This window comes from Chiloscyllium punctatum, chromosome 9, assembly GCF_047496795.1.
Source record: "Chiloscyllium punctatum isolate Juve2018m chromosome 9, sChiPun1.3, whole genome shotgun sequence".
Taxonomy (NCBI): Eukaryota; Metazoa; Chordata; class Chondrichthyes; order Orectolobiformes; family Hemiscylliidae; genus Chiloscyllium; species Chiloscyllium punctatum.
In genome coordinates, this window is record NC_092747.1 from 34,156,838 (window position 1) to 34,177,053 (window position 20,216).

Here is a 20,216-nt window from a genome sequence, read left to right on the forward strand (position 1 = left end):
CAGGGAATGCTGGACTCACCCGCAGCCGGCCCCTTCTGCAAAAAGATATATAAATTTGCACTCTGTTGGGGAAGACAACTTCTCAGGAAGTTAGCACAAGGAGGACCACTATGGTCGGCTCTGCAGCACAAGAGAGGAGGAAGAGTAGTAGTAGGGATACATGGCTTCATTAAAAATGAAAACCGATTGGCACTTCTACAGCCACAAAAGAGATACCCAAGATGGTATGTTATGTCTCTAGTGCCAGAGCCCATGAGGGCTTGTACAGGCTGCAGGGCATTCTGAAGGAGAAGGCTGAAAATCCACTCATCAAGGTTCATACCTGTATCCACAATGTAAGTAAAGAGAAAAGCTGTTTAAGGGATGAGAACGTTAATTAAAAAAAAAGCAGTACCTCGCACGTAACACTCTCAGAATTACTACCAGTGCCACATGCTAGCAAGCATAAAAATAACAGGATACATCAAATGAATAAGTGGCTGAAAAATTAGTAAAAGGGACAAGGGATTCAGTTTCCTGGGAATACTGGTACTGGTTCTGAGGAAGGTGGTTGCATTTAGGCCAAACTGGGAACAATGTCCTTAAGAGGCTGCTTGTTAGTGCTCTCAGGGAAGGTTTAAACTAGAATGGTGGGGTTGGGAACCTGAGCAGGAAGATAGAGAAGAGGAAACAAGATAAAAACAAAAGACAAGAAAATGAGAAGAAAAATAGAAGGCAGAAAAATAAATAGATTCATAATGCAAAATAAAACTAAATTAACCAACAATGTCTAAAATACAATACCTTTAGAGACTTTTCTTTTTATGTCCGGAGCATTCACAACAATGTAAATGGATATACACAATTATGGTATAGTTACAAAAAGATAACTGCAGGAAGAAGATTGGGAACTAAACATCCAGCGGTATTCAATATTTAGGAAGGATAGACAAACAGGGAAAGGAGTTGGGGACAGCATGGTTCGTAAAGGATCAAATCAAAGCAATAGTGAGGAAGGATAATGCCTCAGAAAAACATGATGTGGAATTTGTGCGGGTGGAGATGAGAAACACCAAGGGACAGAAAATATTGATGGGGCTGTCGACAGGCCCCCAAACAGTAGCAGAGATGTTTTGGAAGACGTTAAGCAGGATGTAAGAGACACATACAATAAGGTTACAATTGTAATCGTGGGTGACTGTGATCTACACATAGTATAAATTGCTAGTTTAGTTTGTCCAATCTAAGAGGAGGATTTCCTGCAGCATTTATGATGATTTTCTTCGAGCTATATGAGAACCCCCAACTGGAGAGCAGGCTATCCTACACTGGGTATTGTACGATGAGAAGGGATTAATTAACAAATCTTCTTGTCTGGAGTCAGTTAGTAAAGAGTAGAATTGTAGAATTTTCCGTCAAGGTGAACAGTGAAGCTGTTTAATCCGAAACTAGGGCCATAAATAAATAAAGGGTATACAAGGTTAGGAAATACAAAAATGACAAAATGGGGAACCTTACTAAAACGATAGTGGTAGATAGAAAATGGCTCATATTTAAGTAATGTATGCATGTATTAAATTTTTATTTGATGCAAAAATAAAACTGAAAAAAAGTGACTCAACCCCTGCTTACAATAGAAATTAGGCAAAGTATTAGATTCATAGAGGAAGCACATAAAACTGCCAGAAACTGCAGCCAATCTGAGAACAAGCAGCAGTTTGGAATTCAGCAATAAAAGCCAAAAACATCAAGAGGGGGAAATAGAACATGAGTGCAAATTTGCAGAGCACATTAAAAACTGACTGAAAAATCTATAAATAGCGTAGAATGAATGTAGGTCCTTATAGTTAGAAATGGTGTAAATTATAATTGGAATTAAAGAAATGGCAAGAATAATTGTGTGAAATATATATAATTCTGTCTTCAAAAAGATAAATAATTTTTCAGAAACGTTAGGGAACTAAGAGTCTAGTAAAAGAGAGAAATTGAAGAAAATCAGTATTGAAGAAAATAATGCTTGAGAAATTAATGGAGTTCTAAGCTGTTAAATTCCCAGGGTTTGATAATCCACACACCAGAATACTAAAGAAAGGGGAACTGAAAACATTGGATGCATTGATGGTCATCTTCCAAAATTCATTGACTCTGAAGCAGTTCCTGTGGATTGTACAATAGCAAATGTAATCCCATTATTTAAAATAGGAGGGACAAAGAAACAGAACTCCAGATGGGTTATCCCATAGTGGGGAAATGGTAGAATCAGTTATAAAAGACGTGATTACAGAACACTTGGAAAGGATTAATGGAAGTACACAAAACTCAGCATGGATTTAGGAGAGGAAATCAAGCTTGACTAATCTACTGGAGTTTTTTCGAGTATGTAACTAGTACAACAGATAAGGGAGAACCAGTGGATATGTGGATTTCAAGAAGCTTTTAATAAGAGGCTAAGTAGGCAAAATTAAAGCACAAGGGATTGGAGGCAGTGTACTGGCATGGACTGAAGGCTGGTTGACAGACTGGAAACAGAGACCAAGAATAAATGAGTCTTTTTCAGTAATTAGTGCCCCAGTCATTCTTCACATATAAAACTTGTATAAATCACTTGTATGAGAGAACCAAATGTGGTATTTCCATGTTTGCTGCTGATACCACCAAGATGGGTTTGTGACTGGAGGAGGATGCAAGGAGATTTCAGGGTGATTTTGACAACTTGCATGTGAGCAAACACGTGGGAGTTGCAGCATAACATGGATAAATGTGAAGTTATACACTTCATTCCAAAAAAAACAGAATGGCAGAGTACTTTTTAAACGATGGAGAAATATGGCTGTACAAAGGGATCCAGATACCCTTGTAGACCAGACAATAGGAGTGAATGGGTGGTGCAGCAAGCAATTATGAAAGCAAATGGTATGTTGTTTTCATTGGACAAGGATTTGAGTTCAGAAATAGGAATGTCTTACTGCAGTTTTATAGGGTCTTGGTGAGATTGCATCTGGTATGTTGCATGCATTTTCGGTCTAACTATGAAAAGATATATTTGCTACAGGGATAGCGCAGGGAAGGTTCACTAGGCCGATACTGGAGATGACAAGGTTATTGTATGACCTTGAGGGATTGGATCAACTAGGCCTTTATTCACTAGAGTTTCAAAGAACGAGCGATTTAATTAAAACTCAAAATTTTAAAAGAGCAAAACAGACTAGATGCAGGAAGGATGTTTGCCCAGTTGGAGACTCTAAAAACAGGGGTTACTTTCTTAGAATATGGGGTATGGCCATTTAGATAAAAGAACATTTCTAAACTTCAAGGGTGGTCAATCTGTGAAATTCACTTCGACAGAAGTCTGAGCCACTTAGAACGTTTAAAAAAAAGGATTTGATAATTGTTTTAGATATTGAAGACATCAAAAGGTATCGAGAGAACAAGAATATGGCATTGAGAGTCATGTTCATACTGAATGGTAAAGCAGGCTCAAGTCCTGAATGGCCACTCCAGTTCCCAGCTTGTGTTTCACTTCATGTGCCTTATTCTGTGTAATCAGGAATGTTGAACTGAGATGTGCAATAACTATATTATACTGGTGAGGTTGAAGTCTTCCTTTCAATTGTCAATTGTTTTAATAATGTTCAGAAAAACCTAAGGATACTTCGAAGGGCAGTCATCACTATCTTCAAGAGCAAATATAGATGGGCAACAAATGCTGGCCAGGCCAGCGACATCCACATCCCAAGAATGAGTAATAAAGTAAAAACTTGGAAAGAGAAGCAAGAATCTTTTTCCCCATACACACAACTTTTAGCAGTGTGTGGTGTTGGAAAAGCACAGCAGGTCAGGCAGCATCCGATGAGCAGGAAAACCGACGTTTCGGGCAAACGCCCTTCATCAGTCCACAGGAATTCATCATTCACAGGATCTGGCATCACTGGCTAGACTAGTACTTAGAGTCATTAAGGTCACAGATGTACAGCATGAAAACAGACCCTTTGGTCCAACTTGTCCATGCCGACCAGATATCCCACACCAATCTAGTCCCACTGGCCAGCACCTGGCCCATACCCCTCTCAACCCTTCCTATTCATATACCCATCCAGATGCCTTTTAAATATTGCAATTGTACAACCCCCCATCACTTCCTCTGGCAGCCCATTCCCCACACACATACACACCATCCTCTGCGTGAAAACCTTGTCCCTTAGGTCTCTTTTATATCTTCCCCCTCTCACCCTAATCTTATGCCCTCTAGTTCTGGACTCCCCAAACTCTGGGAAAAGATCTTGCCTATTTATCCTATCCATGCCTCTCATGATTTTATAAACCTCTATAAGGTCACCCCGCAGCCTCTGACGCTCCAGGGAAAACAGCCTCAGTGTATTCAGCCTCTCCTATAGCTCAAATCCTCCAACCTTGGCGACGTCCTTTTAAATCTTTTCTGAACCATTTCAAGTTTCACAACATCCTTCCGATAAGGAGGAGACAAGAATATTCCAAAAGTGGCCAAACCAATGTCTTGTACAGTCGCAACATGACCTCCCAACTCCAGTATACAATACTCTGACCAATAAAGGGAAGCATACCAAACACCTTCTTCACTACCCTATCTACTTGCATCTCTACTTTCAAGGAGCTATGAACATGCATTCCAAGGTCACTTTGTTCAGCCTGACTCCCAAGGACCTTACCATTAAGTGTATAAGTCCTGCCTGATTTGCCTTTCCAAAATGCAGCACCTCACATTTATCTAAATTCAACTCCATCTGCCACTCCTCAGCCCATTGGATCATCTGATCAAGATCCCGTTATACTTCAAAAGTAACCCACTTCGTTGTCCATACACTTCCATTTTTGGTGACATCTGCAAAGTTACTAACTATACCTCTTCTGCTCACATCCAAATCATTTATATAAATGACAAAGTAGAGGACCCAGCACCGATCCTTGTGGCACTCCACTGGTCACAGGCCTCCTGTCTGAAAACCAACCCTCACCACCCTCTGTCTTCTACCTTTGAGCCAGTTCTGTATCCAAATGGCTAGTTCTCCCTGTATTCCATCAGATCTAACTTTGCTAACCAGTCTCCCTTGCCCAATGGTAGGGCCATGGGTAGGGTTGTAGAACAGAAAGACATGGGGTTGAGGCACATTATTCCTTGAAATTTGTGACAAAAGGTAGACAGGGAGGTGAAGGTGTCTAGCACGCTTGCCTTCATTGTTCAGACCTTTGAGCATAGAAAATGGGATGTCATGTTAAGGTTGTACAGGACATTGGTGAGGTCTCTTCTGGAGTAGGGTGTTCAGTTCTGGTTGCCCTGCTATATGTAGGACATTATTAAATTGGAGAGGGTTCGAAAAAGATATACCAAAATACTGCTGGGAATGGACGGTTTGAGTTATAAAAATAGGCTTGTTTTTTTTTCACTTGACATTGAGGGATGACCTTGTCGAGGTTTATAAAATCATGCGGAACGTAGAAAAGGTGAACAGCAAAGATAGGGATAGGGAAGTTCAAAACTTGGGGGTATATTTATAAGGTGTGAGGTGGAAGATTTAAGCAGCACATGAGGAGCTTTTTTTTTAAAAAAAAGTGTGGTCCATGTGCGGAATGAATTTACAGAGGAAGTGGTGGATGGAGATACAATTACAATGTTTAATTTGGTTAAGCATATGATTAGGAAAGGTTTGGAGGGATTTGGGCCAAATGCAGGCAGGTGAGATGAGTTTAGTTTGTGAAGATGGTCAGCGTGGACTAGTTGGACAGAGGTCTATTTCAATGCTGTATGACTCTGATACATCATTATGTGCCACATGTAGGCCAGAATAATGCCACTAATGAAGGGCATCAGTGAACCAGATGGTTTTTTCCTGACAATTGGCAACAATATCATGGTCATCATTGGACTCTCAGTTCAAGATTTTTATTGAACTGAAATTCCACCACTTGCCATGGTGGGATTTGAACCTGGTTCCCCAGAACATTACATAGGGCTCCTGGATTAATACTCTAGTGATAACAACAGTAGACCATTACCTCCCAACTTCATATTGTGTGAAGAGAACTAATAATTGGAAGAGATTGTACTTTCAGAATATGTATCAAATCTACCTGGCTTTACACACTCCCATAGATTGAATAATTCAGGAATTTATTACTTTGCAAATCCTGCAGTACTGACAAACTGCAAACAGAATGGAATGTGATGCTCAAAGAATATAATTCCAGCAGTGTAACAGGAAGAATGATTCCTTGAAGATACAAAACTTAAAATGGCAGATACTCACCCTAATGCAAATGGGAAGTTCAATGTCTGTGGTTCATTTTATTAAAAAGATATAGCATTCCAAATGAGACGGAAAACTATACATGAGTTTTCCTTTCAAGGGAATACAGTATTTGCTTTGGAATCTGAAAATTTATCACTGTAATGCTTCTTCAAACTATTTCCCTTCATTTCAATGCTTGAGAAATTGAACCATAATTTAGATTAGCATTTTGTGCAACTTTATATTTCCAACTACATTTTTCGTTAAAAGATAAACTACAAACTATTTAGAAAACTGTCTAAATTGAATGGGAGCAGACTCCACATTTGTAACCAAATGTAGCATACCTAATGACTGCAAAAAATTTCAATAAAGAATGTTCTCTAAAGATTTTTTTTTAATTATTAGAAGTGCCATCATGGGAATTTGGATCTTCTTTGACTAGAAATCTGTTTAGACTCTTCATAATATAATTACATCTTCCTAAAGACAGATGAGGCAGCAGGAACCTAATATATCTAAACTAATTGAAAAATTCAGTTGACCAGAAGCACAAGAGAGTGAAGTCCCTTAAAGGCCGATCAAAGGTTCAGCCGTTGAAGTGAAATTTTTGATGTTGTCACTCTCAATTGCCTGAATGCCTGATAGACAAACAGATCCTTCTGTCTCCCTGGCAGTTCGTTTCACTGGCAGGTGGCAAACAATTAGACACACCAATTTGTGCCTCGTGATGACATTAAACCATGAAACAAAGTTGTATGTGGTGCTCAGTGATTTGTGTGAAAGCATTTCAAAAATAATACACTTTGCAGTGGCAACTCATTTCAAGCTGCCACCTCCCATTATGCCTTTGAGCCGTGAAGACGACAGGCTTGGGTTATGTGATACTGCTGTTCAATCTGCCTCTGAACCCCCTGGAGACCTCTCCCCTCTCACCAATATCACCGCATCACTCACATTCATAAATACACTGGTTGGTGAATAAATTAAAACAACATCGAGGCTTTTCACCTGTCAAAGGAATGAAACTGCATTGGAAGAATAGTCTGAGCTTCTCTTTTCACACTTGAATCAGGGTATGATACAGGTTCAGGTCCAGATTCTGCACGTTCCATAGGTGCTGCAACAAGGCTTTTCAGAATTTCCTTGACATTCATGCCTTTTCCTTGGCTGACACTCGTCACAGATGAACTTGGTTTCAGTACTTCAACTGGGCTCTCAGCTAAACTTTCTTGGGATTTCTTTACTTCAGACGACAAGGAAGATAAAAGTTCACTCATTGCATCTGGCACAGTTGCTGTTTCCAAATCAGAGCCATTCAAAACACCAGTTATTTGCTCCTCTCCAATGCCTGAATCAGTATGTGGAAGAGAGCTTTCAACATGTATATCTTCAATCGGTGTTAGAATTTCTTTTTCTTTGTTGCCTTCAGGGAAAGTAACAGGATTCTCTGTAAAATAAAAAAAAACTAAAAAAATCAATTACCGAACTTGGGAGACAAATAAGACTGCAGTTAACCTAAGTTTTCAACTTAACATTCAGAAGATCTCTTTTTATTGTTGACCATAGAAAAAAAGATTTAAACAAAAAAGTGCAAAAACTTTGATGATCCGACATAAACTGGTAATAACTCAAAAGAAAAACCTATACATAGATTTAAACGTGCATTTCAAATAATGGCTTTCAATTTCAAATTTTGAACAAAGTGTGAAAGCAGGCTTTGCCTTTAGCATTATATGCAAGCAAATATCCTTTACTGGAGTTCTACATAATTTCAATATCAGCCAAACATCTGCAATCTGAAATCAGTGTTTGTTTACACTCCTGACAGCATGAGACTTCATGTGGATAATGGAAAAATATTACTGCTTTAATCAAATTAGGCAGGAAAAATAATATTTTTCATTATTATTGAATTACACTTTACAATTTGTAATATTCAAAAAGGCGTTTTAGTGATCAGATAGTGTTTTAATTGCTGAGGTTCTTTATCATATTGCTGCAATTGATGCAAGCTCATCATTAGCACACATATCAAATGGAAATGCTGCACCAGAGTGGCTTTATCATTACATTGTTAGATACCATTTGAAATAACTGGTGCTATCTTTAAAGACATGTTATGCTTTTAACATTTGCTACATTTCAAATTATCATTAAATAAACTGGATTTTAAATATCTTGTATTTAATTTCATCTTTCTGGAACATTGTCTGTATTTGTTAAAGTAAGTAATAGCCTAGAATAGCTGCTTCTTAAATAAAACCTACCTTGTGTTGAGAATGTAGATGCATGAATATAGTCAGATAATTCACAATAGTCTGACAAATACTGGTTTCAATATTAACAGAGGAAGAAAACTTAAGCTTTAATCTCTGACAATCACAATTCTCTCTTTTTAAAAGATAGCTAATTATAAAGCTTAATTTTATAAAAATAGCTCTTGAAACTGTTTAAATCACAATTGCAATAAACAATGAATCGTTATGATTAGAATTTTTTGTATATTTTTTCCTACTTATCCATTATAGTGAAAAGACAGACAAATATATTTTATTTTTACTTCTCTGCATAAATCTTGCCATTTTTTATTTGCACACAAAAGCAGCAGGTTGTGGTGTAACTTTTACAATCCAGCAATAACAATTTTCATGCATTTTAGTTTTCAAAAAAGGTATTTTGTTGCATATTATTTGTTCGAGAAAATATAAACTGTAGAATACCAAATGTATTCCTTAAACTTTCAACAAAAAACTTTTTTAAAACTTCATTCAAGGGATTCAACAGATGCTTTTAATTGTACAATTGTTTTCATTGCTGATTTTAAATAGTACTCATTTCAAAATTTAAATTTTGACATGCCAATTACTTTTCAGGTCTTCATTTCTGAAAGAAGCATTCCTGCCAGGGTACAATTCTTTGAGCATTTGATTTTTCTGCAGCTGCACATTTAGACCATGGCAGCAGGTTATTCCCTCGTAAGGGCACAGTTTATTTGGATTCTATGATTCTATGAAATCACTAACAAAGAATACGGCCAGATTTAGGTCAATTCTACTTTACCATTTTATATATCTGTACATTGTGGCAGGTGTTGTGCATATTGAATATCATTCAATAAGGATTTAAGTGAAACGATGTAATCAGCAAATTGATAACAGATTTTAGAGGTTTGGAAAGTCATAAGGGATACAGATAAGGTAGATCCTCGACAACAATTCTTTGGGGGAGAAGAGTCTAAAACTAGAGGGCATAGATTTAAGGTGAGAGGGGAGAGATACAAAGATGTCCAGAGGGGCAATTGTTTCAGACAATTGGGTGGGTCAGTCTCTGGAACAGGCAGTCAAAAGGTAGTGGTGGAGTCATTTCAGAAACAATTGGACAGGTTCATGGATGGCATAGGTATGGAGGGATAGGGACCAAACGTAGGCAAATAGGATGAGATTAATTATGAAAACTAGACGACATGAACAAGTTGCCCAAAGGGCCTGCTTCCATTCTGTAAACTTCTATGACTCTAATTCACGAGTGAAACATTTTTGCGATAAGAAACATAAGAAATAGGAGAAATAGACCATCTGGCCCCAAGCCTGCTTTGCCATCAAACAAGATCATGACAGATCTTTTTATGGACTCAGCTCCACTTGCCTGCCAAATCACCATAAACTCTTAATTCCTTTACTATACAGAAATCTAGTTTTGCTCAAAAAAATTCAATGAGGTAGCCTCAACTGCTGCACTGAATAGGGAATTCCATAGATTCACAATCCTTTGGGAGAAGCTCCTCAAACAGAGTCCTAAATCTGCTCCTCCTTATTTTGAGGCTATTCCCCTTAGTTCTAGTTGCACCTGGCAGTGGAAACAACCTCTCTGCTCCTAACGCCCTTCATAATTTTATATGTATCTAAAACATCCTCTCATTCTAAATTCCAATGAGTACAGCCACATTCTACTTGATCTCTCATTAGCCAGCCATCTCAACTCTGGAACTAATCTGGTGAACCTCCTCTGTACCCCCTCCACTGCCAATACATCCTTTCTCAAAACTGTAATCCACAGTACTCCAGTTATGGCCTCACCATCACCCTATATAGCTGCAGTATAACCTCTCTATTTTTAAACGGCGTCCCTCTATGTTCTATTTTCCTTCTTAATTACCTGCTGCAATTGCAAACCAACTTTTTGTGAATAATGCACAGGACACCCAAGTCCCTCTACACACATGCTGCAATTTTCCACATTTAAGTATAGTCTATTTTGCTGTTATTCCTATCAAAATGGACGACCTCACATTTACATACATTCTACTCTACCTGATGAGACAATTTCTAGCCAGATATCTCACTATTTCTTCCTTAATGATAGATTCAAGCATTACCTCCACTACAGAAGTTAAGCTAACAGGCCTATAGATACCCACATTTTGTCTACCTCCTTTTTAAAACAGTGGCATCACATTTTTTTGTTTTCCAATCTGCCAGAATTGCCCCAGAGTCCAGCGAACTTTGGTAAATGACCATGAGCACATTTGTCATTTCTCTTTTCATACCCTGGGATGCATTCCATCAGAGCCAGGAGACTTGTCTCCCTTTAGACCCATTAGCTTGTCCAACACAACATCAATGTTTGGCATGTTATTTGTCTTCCACTGAAGACTGACACAAAATGTCATGACTGCCAAATGAGTAGAAATGTACAAATATTTAAAGGTCAGGTACAGAATATTAATCTGCATTGAAGATATGTCATACTTCCTATATTTTCACTATCATTGCTTAGAAGAATGTGGTATCGTTAAGCAAAACTAATAAAATAATATTCAATTATTGTACAATGTTATGTAATCGGTATTTAGAATACCTATTTAGATAGTGTTGTTACACGTTTTGCACGTATTAAGCTCTTTGGAACTATGAAAGGTCCAAAGAATATGTAAAATCAGATTGAGGAAGCCACAAAAAAATGACTTTAAGGTTGTGACAGGACGATTTAAACTTTATTTTTTAATAATTTTAGACTGAACTGAACATACAACAGCACACTGGAACATGAAACATTGTAAGACGACAGCATAAAGTGAGTCTGAGACACAGCTATTTGTGTTCATAGCAGATAGAATAAATTCCTCAGAACCATTCAGCCCATTATGCTTCCTTTTGTTCATTTTTCATTTAAATGGGATCAAAACATTTTTTTCTGTGCCAATCTTCTGAAAACGTTAACACCACAAGGAGTGTATTACATGACAATGAGGCCCCCTTTACTACATTAAAGTGAATAATGTATCATTTGTCATCTGTGAACCTAGACATTTTCTGTTGGCTGGCTATTTGACCATTACGGATATTATAATTATGGTCTCATCACAAATCCACACAAGGTCACATGAAACATGGATCCTAGCAATTAGCAACAGGAGTCAAAACTTCAATTTTGTTAACAGTATGTAAAGTATGACTTCTTTAATTGTGTTTACATCAGTATGTTAACGGTACTGCAGGACATTTGTATTTCATAAACTACTACTGCTGGATTTAAATCCAGTGTTAAGGCCCAATTTCACTCCAGTGTGCAAGACTCCCTGGAGGATATAATCTCCCGTTAGTTGGATTTAATACAATTAACAGGGTGCCACTCTTACACTGTGTTCAACCAAGTTAGACAAAGTGCCCCTTGCAGTTCACACACCTTGTCAATAGCTGTGATTAACCACTGGGAAAGGTGGTTTGTTGGTGTGTGTGTATAACTATTTCACACTGCTCTTCAGTGGAAATACACAAATATTTACTTTTTAAGTCCTGTATATTTTTCGTCATACAGATGTAACGTATGAAAACAAGCTACATCAAAAGTGTACGTTTAATAAGAAACAACTCAGACAGCTTCACAAACTCTAAAGAGGCGTTTCAACACAAATACAAATGGAGACCTCTTAAATTTTACAATTGTAGTAAAGTGTTCTACTGTGTTTATTGGATTCTACACCTATATTGGATTCTACACCTATATTTAAATACTGAAATGATACATCTAACTATTTTCAACTAAACACATATATTGCAAGACCATAATGCCCTTTTCAATGGAACTTGTAGCAAAATTATTAGCTTACAACCACCTTGAGACAGAAAGCATTAATGACAAAATTACAATGGCTCAAGAATTTATATTTATTTTGTTCCATCAATCTAAAAGAGAACAGCAATAGTTACAAAAACTTTAAGTTTTACTATCTGCAATCTACAAAGCTATTAAGCTTGTAAATTTTGAACAGTTCTCATCTGTTTTCTGGAGTACTAGGGTCAGGTCACCCCGCACAGACAGGCAGCACATTACAAGATCCAGTGACCTTTGGCCTCAGCTGAGTCAGCTAGTTGCCAGATGCCTTTTTAATACCTTTTATCAAAGCAACTAATGAGATCACTCTTAAATTATACAAAAATATGGACATCAGTTTTGTCAGTGACATCAATTGTTGAGCAGCAGTATTTTGTTGTACCCTTCTTAAAGTCTTGTTTCACCATGATTTATGAAGCATGCTACAATAAATTACTGCCAGTTAAGTTTGTTAAATGCAGGTACTCCCTTTAATAACGTGCGTGCATTAAACCAGCACCAATGAACAAGAACATGAACAGAAGGTCTTCAAATAACCAGTTTACTCGGTACAGCTTTGGTTGAGGAAGAACTTACTTGCATCTGGTTGTGCATTTTTCCCTATTTCAACTCCATTTTTAAAAAAAACAGCAGAATTTTGCAGGAAAACATAGAAAAATGGCAAGATTTTTGATAGCTACATCTAATTAAGACTTTGAGAACCTAATCTGATTAAAATAAGTCAAGATAATCATATTAAATTTAAAGTTTACACATCTCCCTAGATAATACAAAAAGCTACACATTAAACTCATGGTTTACAGTGCATATCCAAAACAAATGAAAGTCCTCCAAAATGTAATTTGTGTAGTATCCTAAAGCTACAATGATCAAAATGAAAAAAAACATGGAAACAAATTTCAATGTAAGAAAATGCAACTAAAAACGACTAAAAATGGCTAAAAAAATTATCTCGCGTGCAAAACTTTAATTATATTAAGAATGAGAAATAATGTAACAAACTATTTTACTGTAATCCTTCAAGTTATGTAAAATGAATTTTAAATTACTGTATAAAAATTGTTATTTCACTTTTAGAAAAAGATACCTTTGAAAAAAACTTGCAAAAATAATGACAGATTTGGCAAGATTTTCCTTCCAAGTAGTGTTTGCTTAATCCCAGCTAGCTACTCAATAGTCCTTACGCCAGGTACAGACCATTTTGAAATCCAGCCTGCATTTGCATCTGAGCTCAAGGCAGCAAATTACTTCATGACACAGTGCACCAGCATTGGAGCTCTACAAAATCAGGTAAATCCCAGCGCAGAGATGGGGAAATGGGGTCTTTTCTTTGGTTATGTAGAGTGGATCTCTCTTTCTGGCCCCTGAAAAGCCAAGCAAAATTTATCTTCTATTCTTCTTTTCAATTGGACCAGCAGTTGTTGTGAACTTGGACAATAGATATTCCATCCACCAGTTTGTCGTAAGATGGCAACCAGGTTCTCAAAATGTCATAAATTACAATTGGCATATAAAAAAATACACTGTCTGAGTCAGGAGGCTATCCCTGCTCCCTTGCATATGTTAAGAACAGAATATCAATCACACTGTTAGAAGGAAGAGAATATTAAACTCTGGATGGAAGTTTGCTTGCTGAGCTGAAAGTTTTGTTTTCAGATGTTTTGTCACCATACTAGGTAACATCATCAGTGAGCCTCCGGTCAAGCACTGGTGGTATGTCCTGCTTTCTATTTATGTACTTCGGTTCCCTTGGATGGGTGTTGTCATTTCCAGTTCTTTTTCTCAGAGGATGGTAGGTGGGGCCCAAATCGTTGTGCTTATTATGAGTTCTGATTGGAATGCCATGTTTCAAGAAGTTCTCGTGCGTGTCTCAGTTGGGCTTGTCCTAGGATGGATGCATTGTCCCAGTCAAAGGTGTGTCCTTCTTAGTCTGTATTTAAGGATACTAGTGATAGTGGGTCATGTCTTTTTGTGGCTACTTGATGTTCATGTGTCTTGGTGGCTAGTTTTCTGCCCGTTTGTCCAATGTAGTGTTTGTTACAGTCCTTGCGAGGTATTTTGTAAATGACATTTGTTTTGCTTGGTGCTTCTAGAGTCTTTTAAGTTCATTAGCTGCCGTTTTTGTATGTTGGTAAGTTGGTAAGTTTGTGGACTAACATGATGCCAAGAGGTCTGATGGTGTTGTAGGCTTCCTTTGTTTGGTGATAACAAAGGTGTCATCCACGTAGCAGACCCAAAGTTTGGGTTGGATGGTTGAGAAAGCTGTTTTTTCAGAGTCTCTGCATTACTACTTCTGCTTAGGAACCCTGATATTGGTGATCCCATGGGTGTTCCGCTGATTGATTTGTAGGTCTTAAGTAGGTCATAAGGCACTAGCTTGACTATGTTATCTTTGTTGAAAAAGTTGGCACTGTCTGGTGTTTGCATCTTTGGTTCTTCTTTGACTGGGCCAACACATCCATCCTAGGACAAGTCAAACGGAGACACACGAAAATTCCTTGAAGCATGGCATTCCAACCAGAACTCTATCATAAACACACCAACTTGCACCCCATTTACCTTCCTCTAAGAAAAAGAACTAAAAATGACATCCAAAGAAACCTTAACACATAAATCAAAGGCGGGACATGTCACCAGTGCTTCACCAGGGGCTCACTGATGTTACCCAGTATGGTAACAAAACACCTGAAAACAAACCTTCAAGCTCAGTGAGCAAACTTGCATCCAGAACATTAGCCTGAGCTACAAAAGAGTATTAAGTCACTAACTACCATATGGAGGGTTCTAATTTCCTGTTTCCAGGTGTAAAGTCAAAAAAGAGTGCTCCCCCACCTCCAGCCACCTTTGAAATGTACCGACAGTGAAAATCTTCCCCACTCTCCTGGATTTTAAACACTCTTGCTTCATAAACACTTATTAAATTTAACTCAGACAAGCCAATGCGGATTGAGAAAATCTCAGGGACTGAAACAGTTTGGATAGGTAACATTTGAAGGATCAAGTGGATGATTGCTGGCAGTGAAAGAATCCCAGGTGAGTATTTCAATACATCGTGGAGATGGTACTCACTGTTGCCATGGTGCACCAGGTGTGAAGGGAGCTAATGTCAAGATGGGGTAGATTCAGCAGCCTGGTTTGCCTGGATGGTGTAGAGCTTTTTGTGTATTGTAGGAGTTGCACTCATTCCAAGCAAATGGAAACTATTTAATCATACTCCTGATTTTCCCTTTCTAAATGGCTGACAGGCATGGAGGTAACAGGTGAATTAATAGTCACAATTCCGAGCCTCTGACCTCTTGTAGCCAGAGCACTTGTATGGTTGCTCCAGCTTAGCTTCTGGTCAATGGCAAATCACCTCCATTCCACGCGACAAACATCAGCCCTTACCCCCCCCCCCCCCCAACCAAACCACCACCATCAGGATGTTGGTGGTAGAGGATTCAACGATGGTAATGCCATTCAATATCTAGTGGGAATGGCTAGGTTCTCTCTTGATTAAGTCAATACTTGGCACTTCATGGTGTACACTCTTATTTGCCACGTATCAGCCCAAGCCAGGTTTTGCTGCATATAGACATAGACAGGGCAAGACTGTGGGTTTTTTTCCCCTCAATTGAACAGTTACATTGTTCAATTGTAGACATCATAAAATACTTTTTGTGAAGAAAAATAGCCATATGGCCCAGCTTAAAAATACAGTTGCAGGTTTATGGTAATGAAAGCAGACTGGTGCCCAGAATGGGTTGTGGAACTAGCCAGGACTACTAAACTTTCAAGATTAACTCTCTATCAAACACAGTCTAGAATTATAATTGACTTAAGTATTACAATGTGCAAACCAAAATTTTACAACTGGTTTAGTTTCTTCGAAGTCATGAATGGTGCTGAACAATGCATAAATTGCACGTCCCCAGTTCTGATTTTCTGGAGGAGGGATGGTCATTGATGAAACAAGATGAATGACTGAGCCCAGGAACAATCCTGAGGAATTCCTGCAGTAATGTCCTGGGACTAAGATGAGTTTTCACCAACAAGAACCATCTTCCTTTATTGTTATAATTCCAACAAGTGAAGTGTTTTCCCCCAGTTTCAATTACTTCCAGTTTTGTTTGGATTCCTTCGTGACATTTTTCATCAAATGCTGCCATGCTTTCAAGGACACTCACTATAACCTCACCTCTGGATTTCACTTCTTCTGTCTCTTTCTAGACTAAAACTATAATGAGATCAGGAGCCAAGTGATCCTGCAAATTCCAAACTGAGTGCCAGTGAGCAGTTTATTACTGAATTGGTGCTGCTTGATAGCACTTAGCTTATCATTGAAAGTAGGCTGATAGGGCAGTAGTTAACCAGGATGGATCTGCCCTGCTTCTGGTGAACAGGATGCAATGGGCGATTTCATACATTGGAGTTGTACTGAAACAGACTGGCGAGGAGTATAGGCAGTTTGAAATACAAATCATCAGTATTATTGTGCCTCACTTGAATGGTGCAAGGAAATCACACTCATCCTGGAGTCACTACAAATTTTAAAGAGTTTCAAAAGTAAACAGAATTCCCCAATTTATTTGTCTTTTAGATGCAGGTTGACAGAAAGCACAGACCAGGTTTTCGTACTTAAAAATTACAATTTATTACAAATAACTAGTCCAATTACATAGTCTAACATATGAACCACTGACATTTAACTCTACATGGTAATGAAGCTCTCCCTTTTACACATACATGCAGATACGGATACAAAGGAAACCATGGCTGTCAGAAAGAAAGACAGGTAAGTTCAATGGTGCCTGTCCACAGAGTTTGCTGAGATGACCGCTTTTGCTGATCAGAAGATACTTTTTGATTTTCCTTCCTCTAGATACTTCCACTTGTTTGCAGAAGACACATGATAACTGGTTTACACTTCTAAAAGGTCTCTTACTTAGTCATTGAAACTTATAGTTTAAAGCAACTGAACAGTGGAAATAAACTGCCTGCAGAGAAGCATGGCACTCATCCATAGATTCAAATCAACAAACACATCGACCTGACCCAATATACCAGCCACTGCAGCGGACAGCTGGAACTGACAACCAGAAGCAGCAGAGACAAACCACTATAAATGCCAGAGGAAACAACACAGAGCGCTTCACAGGAGGCTCCCAAGCACTGAGGATGTCACCCAGACAGGGGACGAAACGTCTGCAACACAAATTCCCAGCTCGACGAACAGAACCACAACAATGAGCACCCGAGGTACAAATCTTCTCACAAACTTTGAAAGAAATCAAAGTTAAAAAGTTAACCATTATAGTCCTTCCTACTAAAAAAGTTGAAAAACAGAAATTTAGTTAACAGTTCAATAACACAGACTATACCGCATGGCCATGCTGGGCTTGCATTCCTCACAAGTGCTCAACCATGCCCCCACCATGCCAGGCTGCTGTTCTTACCTGCCAGCCTGTTCCTGCTTCCACTGCTGCCTCAGGTTGCTGGCCACTCTGGGCCACCTGTTTTCACTGCTTAGGAGCCTGTTCCTGCTCCCGTTGCTGCCTTGTGCTGTCTGCTCTCACTCTCTCCGCTGACTGTGCCAGGCTACCTGCTCTCATTTTCACTACCAGATGCTTTGAACAGCCTGATCTCATTCTCATCACCAGCATAAATTCATGGCTGGATGTAGCAGAACTGCAAAACTTACAATCATATCCATTGGTTGTGGGAAGGTTTATTGCACGCTGCTTCATAATCCGGTATCCTATGCTGAAGTTTCACCAGATTGACAACTAATTTTTAGCTATGCGTAGCACTAATCCTGGTATGACCTCATGCACTCTTCATTGACCCAGAGTTGGTTCCTAGATTTGATGATAATTTTAAATCACAGGACATGGTGTGCCATGAATTTACAAATTACACAAATGACCATTCTGCTGTTGCTGATGTCCCACAGGTCTTCATTGATGCCCAAGTTCTGAGTTGCCTGTTCTGTTCAAAATTCATCCGATTTAGCATGAGTTAGTATCTTACGACAGAATGTAACGACAGGACTTAGTTCCAGAAGGACTGTGCTGTAGTCACTCCTACCAATACTATCACAAACAGATGCAACTGCAAAAGGTATATTGGCGACGATGCGGTCAAGTTGATCTTTCCCTCAGCACCTGGTACAGGACTTGACCAGTTCAGACAGTAGTGATGCTACCAAATATATTCAATGACCCAATTTTCCACTACTTATTTGAAAAGAGATTTCAAAGACTAACAATTCTCAGAACAAACTCTTTTTCATGCTGGTGGTGCCCTACCTGCCATAGTTTGTCAATCTAAAATTGACAGATATGTTCCAATTCTCATTCTTGTTATACAGCCAATCTTCTATCCATACAAATATATCATTCCCATGTGCTCTTATCTGGTGTAATAACCTCTTAAGTGACACCTTATCGTGCACCTTTTGTAAATCCAAATACATACATTGATTGTTTCCGTCTATCTGTCTGGGTGTTAAATCCTCACAGAACATTTCCCTTACATAAAACTTGACTCAGCATGATTGTATTATGACTTTCAAAATACATTGCTACTAGCTCCTCAATAATCGATTCTAATATTTTCCCAATAACAGATGTTAGGCTTACCAGCCTATTGCCACTTGCTGCCTGATTCCTTCCTTTGTTGAATAATTGAGCTTCACAATCCACTGAGGCTTTTCCAGAATGGAGAGAATTTTGGAAAATTACAAAGCATACATTATCTCTGCAGCCATTTTAAGAGTTGGACTGTAGGGTCTGTTTCTATGCTGTACATCGCTACGACTCTATGTCCAAGGATCAGATAGACTCTCAGAGGACACATGAGCCTTTCGTCCCACGAGTTTTATGAGCAATTTTTTTTTCTCCAGTAATCATAATTGTTCTTCCCTCTCTTTTGGCGCCCTCCACCCCAGCAACCTCTTTTCTCCTGTTCTTTTGGTTGGAAAGTTATTGCTTTCAACTGTGAAGAAAGATGCACATAAACTCTTTTTGAAAGTTTCTACCATTTCCTTGTTCCCGACTATCAATCACCCAATCTCACTTGAGACAATTTTCACCTTAACCCCTTTCTTTTTCATTTGCAAAACCTTTTACTGTCTGTTCTCACCCCTCAAGCTCAAACTCCTACTTGTATTTTAGATCATTTATCAGTTTCAAAAATTCTGAATCTTCTAACTTTCTAGATGTACTAGACATCTTTTCGTTAAACTCAACACCACCCTTAACTTTGCAAGAGGATTTTCAATAGGGTTAAAATCAACTTGGCAAAAACAATGACTACAGATGCTGGAAAACAGATTCTGGATTAGTGGTGCTGGAAGAGCACAGCAGTTCAGGCAGCATCCGAGGAGTAAAATCAACGTTTCGGGCAAAAGCCCTTCATCAGGACTTCCTTAGTTCACCACAATGGTACATCCTTCTCATAGAGTCTCTCTCATATCATAATTTCTTAAAGGTCTGGCAAAGATTATCTATGATTTTATCTTTTAACCTAGTTTCCCAATGCACTGTGGATTATTCTGCCTTGAATTACCTTTAAGTTTAAAATGTTAGTTTTAGACCCAAATTTCTCATCCGCAAACTGACAACAAAATGTTATCATGCTTTGATCACTTACTCTTACCTCAAGGTTCCTTTAATATGGTAATTTTCTAATCCTGTCTCATTTCACATTAGTAGGTCTAAACAATGTCCTTACTTAGTTGCAGAATGAATTTTCTAAGCAATTGTTCTAAATTCATTCTGTCACTCAATTTCTAGGCTACTTCTCTCGCCCAATCCCAGTGAAGATTGAAAACTTCCACAAATGTTCCAGTATATAGCTTACAAGACTGCACTATTT

General features: G+C 38.4%; 1 protein-coding gene and 1 long non-coding RNA gene across 5 annotated transcripts in view; one reads left to right on the forward strand and one right to left on the reverse strand.

Moving 5' to 3' along the window:
* Positions 1 to 20,216, reverse strand: part of nbeaa (neurobeachin a) — a 913,644-nt gene that overhangs the window by 618,352 nt on the left and 275,076 nt on the right. For all 4 annotated transcript variants that reach the window (XM_072577218.1, XM_072577214.1, XM_072577213.1 and 1 more), the window contains one exon: positions 7,254 to 7,692. In XM_072577218.1, coding sequence (XP_072433319.1) covers positions 7,254 to 7,692 — 439 coding nt within the window. The remainder of the gene's footprint in view (positions 1 to 7,253; positions 7,693 to 20,216) is intronic.
* LOC140481281 (uncharacterized) overlaps positions 1 to 20,216 on the forward strand; it is a 146,690-nt gene that overhangs the window by 59,638 nt on the left and 66,836 nt on the right. The gene's annotated exons all lie outside the window — the stretch shown is intronic.